The sequence below is a fragment of the Bombus impatiens genome, unplaced genomic scaffold (assembly GCF_000188095.3).
Source record: "Bombus impatiens unplaced genomic scaffold, BIMP_2.2 scf_0044, whole genome shotgun sequence".
NCBI lineage: Eukaryota > Metazoa > Arthropoda > Insecta > Hymenoptera > Apidae > Bombus > Bombus impatiens.
The window spans coordinates 1,933,216-1,940,350 of record NT_176463.1 but is presented as its reverse complement, the minus strand read 5'-3'; the positions used below and the strand labels follow the sequence as shown (position 1 = coordinate 1,940,350).

At 36.8% G+C, this 7,135-nt stretch overlaps 1 protein-coding gene and 1 long non-coding RNA gene across 4 annotated transcripts in view; one reads left to right on the top strand and one right to left on the bottom strand.

Moving 5' to 3' along the window:
* The first annotated feature begins 1,319 nt into the window (after positions 1–1,319).
* On the top strand, positions 1,320–1,891 carry LOC117152200. Of its 2 annotated transcripts, none has more exons than XR_004462513.1 (2): positions 1,320–1,525; positions 1,749–1,891. It is a non-coding gene; the product is annotated as an uncharacterized LOC117152200 (long non-coding RNA). The 2 variants fall into 2 exon arrangements; XR_004462512.1 differs by having other exon boundaries at positions 1,320–1,533.
* A 542-nt stretch (positions 1,892–2,433) lies between these two features.
* LOC100746803 (laminin subunit beta-1) overlaps positions 2,434–7,135 on the bottom strand; it is a 14,531-nt gene continuing 9,829 nt past the window's right edge. For both annotated transcript variants that reach the window (XM_012390348.3, XM_024370712.2), the window contains 3 exons: positions 5,749–6,256; positions 4,565–5,648; positions 2,434–4,464 (listed from right to left, as the gene is read on the bottom strand). In XM_012390348.3, the coding sequence (XP_012245771.1) occupies positions 3,493–4,464; positions 4,565–5,648; positions 5,749–6,256 (2,564 nt within the window). In that variant the 3' untranslated portion in view covers positions 2,434–3,492. The remainder of the gene's footprint in view (positions 4,465–4,564; positions 5,649–5,748; positions 6,257–7,135) is intronic.

The following is a 7,135-nucleotide window of genomic DNA, read 5'->3' as shown; positions in this document are numbered from 1 at the left end:
TGTAATCAGACTGTGCATACAATGGACATTTTACCTAAACCTTCGCTATCGTTACGATAATATTTTATCTTTGAGAAAAAAAACGAATTCATCTCGTTATTTTCGCTTTCGTCCTTTCGGAAATAATTTTCAATTTACATAGCTTGTTGTTTTATGATTACAGGAAGGTTTTTGCGTCTGTAAACTAGCTAGGTATTACATCATTGGCAAATATTCTTGGGAATGGAATTGAAATTGTGTAACTAATTCGAAAGGGCTTTTTCGCTGAAAATATCTCTTAGGATAAATTATATATCGTAAATATGTGTCTGAACCATTAAAAATTTTTCAATTGCATTTATTATCGATTTTCATCGATTTATTATTTATTTCTTATCGATTTTTTGGTTGTGTTCCAAATATTTGAGGCAAATGTATAGATAATGCTAGTGTAAAAACGCCGGAATTCCGTCGTCTATATTTATTACCGATAAGCTATCTACGATAAAGCATCCAAAAGCAGGCTCGTCTTATATGCATTCACACTTTCACACTGATTAATTTTTTTCTACTCAATTAACAGTGGTGCTTTTAAGCTTTCACATAGAAATTTTACTATTTTACTTGAATACATACTATAATAGTGTATTATAACAATATTCGATTCATACACTACGAGTAAATTTAATAAACAATTATTTGAAAAAATGATAAATTTCGTCTATAACTCGTGTTAAACCGGTACAGTTCCAATATTTTTATAATTTCCGTGTCCATTTAACACTTTTCAATTATTCGATAAAATATAGATATAAATATCGATAACATAAATACGATAAAAATATTAAAATGAAACAGAATAAAATAACCAACAGCGAAAATGGCCACATTAATATTTACAATGGTTTTCATATATACTTATAAGAAAGTTATTTTACTGCTTACGAAGTATAATTAACGATTTCTTTACGGCAACCGATTGTAACTTTATACTTTACATCCTGACCGGAAAGACTAAGAATCTGACCGTACGTAATGCTTGCTAATATATATGCATTTGCAGATAATCATAATCTTCGTCCAATAAAAGTAATCGGTTTTATAAGTTTCACGAGGCATCAATGATAAAGGTCGTGAATTGTGCATTGAAAAACTCTTTGTTAATGATGAATCACCATTAGACTGAGATACTTTCTCCTATATCACGAATCAAGCTTACGTATTTTCATCAATTTGCACTAAACGATTTTCACATGCGTACGTAAATGATCATTTTTTAAAATATATGTACTTGCTCCAAGTTGTTTAGAATTTCAAAATTCTGTTTCTAATAGTAATGTCGGACAACCACTGGTGCGCGTCCTGAATGAACTCATTATGCATAGTACCAGGAGCCCATACACCATTTCAATTCAACAGTGCTGTCTATTCACGAAATACTACAGCGTCTGAAGTCGATTCTAAAAGCCAAAAGGCTTAAGTACGAATAGGTGCGTCGAAATAATAAATGAAAAAGATCCATCTGCAAGAAGAGAAGTCTTCGACGGTAGATATGTAAATGCTTTTTAAAACATAACCAATTTTTTCATCGTCATAAAAATTTTATTTTGACGCGTGCGTTCTTTACATTTGGTTTCTGACGAAATGGCAATAATTTCAGATATATGTTTATAATTCTTAATTCGTTTATTTAATTGTTTCTAAACTTCTAAAAAATAAAAAGAATAGTAAAATCATGTGGAAATTGATTAAATGAGAACCTCTGTTAGATTCGACATGAATTGAGGAAGTTCAAATGCAGACAGACGGGACACGATGTCAAGATTTTTGACAGGGGCACGAAACAGCGGGGTGCACGTGTGGATCGAAACCAGACTCCGTGATAATAAACTACAAATACTATTTTTATAAAGGAGTCGTTACACATGTATCAACCGAACTGAAATATGCTGGGAACTTTCCTGACAACCTATCCTAATTTTCTCTTATAGAAAGAATTAACAATAAGTACAAAAAAATTCAAAGTTGCTAAATCCATTTTATGAAAAATATTTCAAATAAGAATTTTTTGTTCACTTATGATATACATCAAATAATTTTTCAAGCTAATAATGCTTCGCTTTAATATGCTGTATGATTAATAATATGCTTACGACATAGAGTAAATTCGAATAATACAGAACATATCAGGTACATATTTTAACACGGGATCTTTATTTAAAATAAAATCCTAACAACGAAAATATTTTATCATCGCGGTTCCACGTTTCCGGCAAGTCCTTCCGTCTTTTAACAGCGACACAGTCATACGTTAAGGAAATATTGTTATCACGTCGAAATCCACGATGTTTCATGTTATCGTGCTATCGTCGGATAAGATTTTCTTTGTGTTTTTTCTTACAAATTCAAAATAACGTTAAATATAACTTTTTAATAAATGAAATTAAAAATTGTGTTTTTTCAATATTATTTATTTTTTTTAACCTGTATTTCTCTCTCGTTGTACAAACGTAGCTGTTCATTAAATACAATTAAAAATCGTTTGGTTCGCTTAAAGCTTTGTTTCATTTCTCACCCGAACAAGAACAGATATGCAATAATAGCCGTTACTGACAATATCAATAGTTCGGTTGTTACTCTAAAACATAGATTTATAAATAACTATAATGCTTTTTTATCGAGGAATTCTCTTTTTGGTATTTTTAATAACTTCCTCGACACGTATTATTCGTACATTTCAAATCTCGTGGCTTCCATAACATAACACATTTATACAACTGCCTAATATTCTACAATAATTTATCGAAATTCGATTATATTCATTAAAAATATGTAATCAATGAAAAATGCAGTTTTGCGAAAAGGCGTAATAATATATTTACATACTATTCATAAAAATTGTATCTATCTATTGCACCCGTGTCTTATTATAAATGCAATGTATGTAATAAATGCAACATTTTATATAAGTACAAATCTTATCTTGAGATGTATAGAACAATAACATTTATTGTGAATCAGGAATCGATATTGATACTTTAATTTCTATTATATATTAACTAGCTCAATCATTTTTCTCGAATAGTAGACGGTTTATGCGGTGTTCGGTTCATTTAAAAATATTTGGTCCATGATAATAAATGCAATGAGAAAATTCGATTTTCGTTTATTGGCACTTTTTACGGTTAGTTGAAAAACGATTTAAAGAATTCTCCATTATTAGATTTTCGAAAAGTTACGTACGAATGCGTGTATAAAATACGTAATATGTCAACAAATAAATGGCCCCCTTCGTTTACCACTATGGCACTGGAAAAATTATTTCCTTCGTTTCTTTAGAATCAATATACTTTATTATAGAATCCGAATAATTCTTAGGAAAAATAAGTCTCGGTTTAAGATTTCACGATCCTCTCTTTAAAGTGACCTATATTCTATATATTATTTCTTTATATTCACATTGATTCGGTCATAGTAATGTATGTTACTTCTTTACGTTTTAATTACAGTCACTCAAGGAGTACAGTGCTTGTACCGTTGGGCTTTTTGTTCGATTTCCGCTAAATATTTCTCCATCTCTCCATTTAAAGAATCAACCTCCGCCATCAAATCGGATAGCATTCTTTCGTTATCTCTGTAAACACTTTCCATACCGTCCAAGTCCTTCAATTTCGTCGATGTATCGGCTGTCAACTCGGAGGCTTTTTGTAAGAGCTTCTTCGCCCTCAATATATTCCCTTTGCTCTTGTTCGCCCTCGAATTCAACGCTTCGTCCGCTTTTCTGTATTCCATAGCGAGTTCCTTCGTCTTAGCATCTACCTTTTGCGCTTCATCAGCTACTTTCCGCGCCTCGACCCTGATTTCTTCATTCAAAACAAAATCGTTTCTGACCGATTGCGTTTGTAATTGTTTCAAGCGAGCGTCCAAAGAGTCGACCGTCTGAGTGGTGCTGTTTGCCTGCATCTGAGCTCCCCTGGTCATCTCGGCTATCTCTTCCAAGTCATTTTCGAATCTCCTGACATCGCGTTCAGCTTGATCGATAGCTGCTTGTGCTCGATCTTGAGCCCTCTGAGCATCACTCAATAAAATTACCACTTTGTTAGCTAGATTTTGTTTCGCGATCGCTTCCTCTTTTGCTCTGTCAGCATCATTCTTTAACTTTTCGGCCAACTGAAGGTCGTCCCTAGTATCCGCGAGGATTTTCTCGGAATCGGTCAAGGAACCGACGATGCTCTTAATACGATCGGCTAATATTTTGATCTCGTCGGGCTTTAGTTTGATGTTCTTAGCCAATACTTCGTTGGCCAAGTCTCTGACCATAGCTGGTGTGGGTTGGTCCTCCTCCAAAATGTTACGGACTCGTTTGTTTATGTCAGCGAGATCTTTGCTCAAGGTATCGGTTAGATTACGAGCTCTTAAGGCGTAGTTGAAGGCATCTTGAGCATTCGACCTGGCTGTCGTTGCATCGCGTTTCACTTGAACCATCTGGACAAACAAAATTTGGATCAACATAGGAAACTTCGAAATAAAAGGTTCGTTTTAGCAAATTTATGAAACGAAATTGAAAAAATATGTCATAACTTACATTACGAAGTAACTGTTCTGCCTCGTCCTTGTGGTTCTTGATCTCAGCAGCCTGTTTCTTAGCTACGTCCAGAGCTTGATTAGCCTTGGTCACAGCACCCGCGTCGCAAGACAGTCCACCACAGAAACCACAACCTGCGCCACCACAAACGCTGCTGCAATCCGTCACGTTATCTCCACACATTTCGAGATTTAATCCTGGCATAATTCCATCAAAGTTCTTCAATTCTTCATTTATTTTATTCAATGACTCCTGGTTTCTCTCCTGTGCCTCTATCACGAAAGCACGATTCTTAGCTAACAAGCTCTCAGTATGTTTGCGGAATCTTTCAGCGTCAGCCAGAACGTTGCTAGTGTCGTTGGCCATTTTTTCCGCTTGTCTAGACTGTTCCGCCATTTGCTGGGTAACGTTAAGAGCGCCTAGGACATTCTCTTCCTGCAATCTAGTCGCATTTTCTTTAAGATCAGCAGCAGCTTGGTGCAAGTTGTTCGTTCTATTTTTCAAATTTTTAAGAGCAGCATCCCCTAGATTTACTCTTTGACTGACGTTCTCCAAAAGATTGTTCACTTCTTCTAATTTCTTGGTGGATTCTAATTTCTTATTATTCAAATCTATAGCCAAGTCATTTAATTCGTCCAAATCTTGACTTCTAATGGAAGCGTTACTGATCAGTGCTTGGACTTGATCCAGAGATTCGACCATGTCGTCGAATTCTTGGCTATAGACACCGGTCGTTCCAACCTTTTGAATTCTCGATGCCTCTTCGATCACAAGATTCGTCTTGTTTCTCAAACCAGTCAGCGTCAAGTCCCAATTGTCGAAACACTCTCCGCAAGGATTGCATTGAGGCGCATTTCCATAGTAGCCACGATCGCACTGATCACATTTTTCGCCACCGATTCCTTTGTGACAGACGCACATTCCTGTTTCTCTGTCGCACTGCTGACTGGCAGAACCGGTTAAATCACAATCACACGGATAACATTCGACATTAGGGTTTCCCCAGTAGTTGGTTTGACACTCGTTACAACGTCTTCCTCCGAAACCTGGTCTGCACTCGCAAGTACCGTCGTACGGATTACATCTATCGACAAAAACAGGTCAAAGTACATTTTAAAAATCGATATTTTTAGGCAGATTTGTTTGAAAATATTTAAATATTTAATAAAAATTGGCATACGGACCTGTCAGAAACGCTCCCAACCGCGTCACACTCGCAAGGATCGCAACCTTGGCCACTGGCGATTCTCCAATGATTCTCTTCACAAGAATCGCAGAGTAAACCGATAACGTGAGGCAAGCAGGAACACTGTCCAGTTCGGTGGTCACAAGGACCAGCGTTTCTATCTGTACCCAAAACGTCGCACATGCAGTCCTCGCAATCCTGTTCTAGAGCATTTCCGTAAAATCCTGCCTTGCAAATCTGACAGTTGGTTCCATCAGTGTTGTAGAGACATTGAAGACAGCGTCCAGTTTCAGGATCGCAATTTCCGGGTCGACGTAAGTCCGTGTTATTGTTGCAATTACACGACTCACAGCTACCACCGGGAACTTCAGGATTACCGAAATAGTTCTCCGCGCAGCTTTCACAACGCGGACCGGTGTATCCATCGAAACATTCGCAAATCACGTCGTGAGTCACCGGGTCTAGGGAACAACTCTCGGCGTACGAATGTCCAGAGTCTATGGTTCCTGTAAATTTGTGAAAAATTGGCGAATGAATAATAATTTAGTAAATAAAAATTATGCATGTGGAATCTATACAAAAAAGCCGACAAGATACCATGGAAATTTTATATCTATATATAGTATATATAGTATATATAGATATAATATACAATATAAATATATATAATATATAGATAAATATACAGTATAAATATATATGTCGGGTTTACATTAGAATTAGGGTTAGGGGCGTGAAACGAATCTTCGTTTGGGTTACACGTTGTCGCTATGCAATAGAGAAGACATTGACTAGTGCAAATACGATTATTATAGAGCCGGACAAGTAACCGTGGTAGTTAGGTACTCGAGAAACTAATGACAATGATCCTAGGTTCAATAACGAATCCGCGGTCGACGGGATGATAGATGAACGTACTCACAAAATCTAAGTCGGATGCGTAATATTCACTGGTCGTAAAGGGTTACTCCTCTCATCAGTGAGATCGCGAGCGAGAATGCCTTTCCCGTCCCGATGATGCCACAGAGGAAAACTATAATGGGGTGTGTCTAAGGACACGAGATCATCGGATTCGTCGAGAAAAGCCTTCGTTCAGAAAGTAAGGGAAATTGGCGTTGCTGCTAATTGGTCAATCTCCATATCGGTGGTTAGAAAAAGATGCTAGCCGCCCTCGAGGGAAAGTTGCTAGTGGGAGACGCCGCTCGTTGAAAAATAGGTCTCCCCTATTTTCCCGTAGTTGGGACAAAAACTGTTTGTCTGTTTGAAGTACTTTAGTTGACTAAATCTTAAGATTTATAACGGGCCCTCGAGCTAGCCGAACATGTACTGCGGAGACGCATCGACATCTAGCAATCATCTTACTCGACGACTAGGGTCTGCGTGTG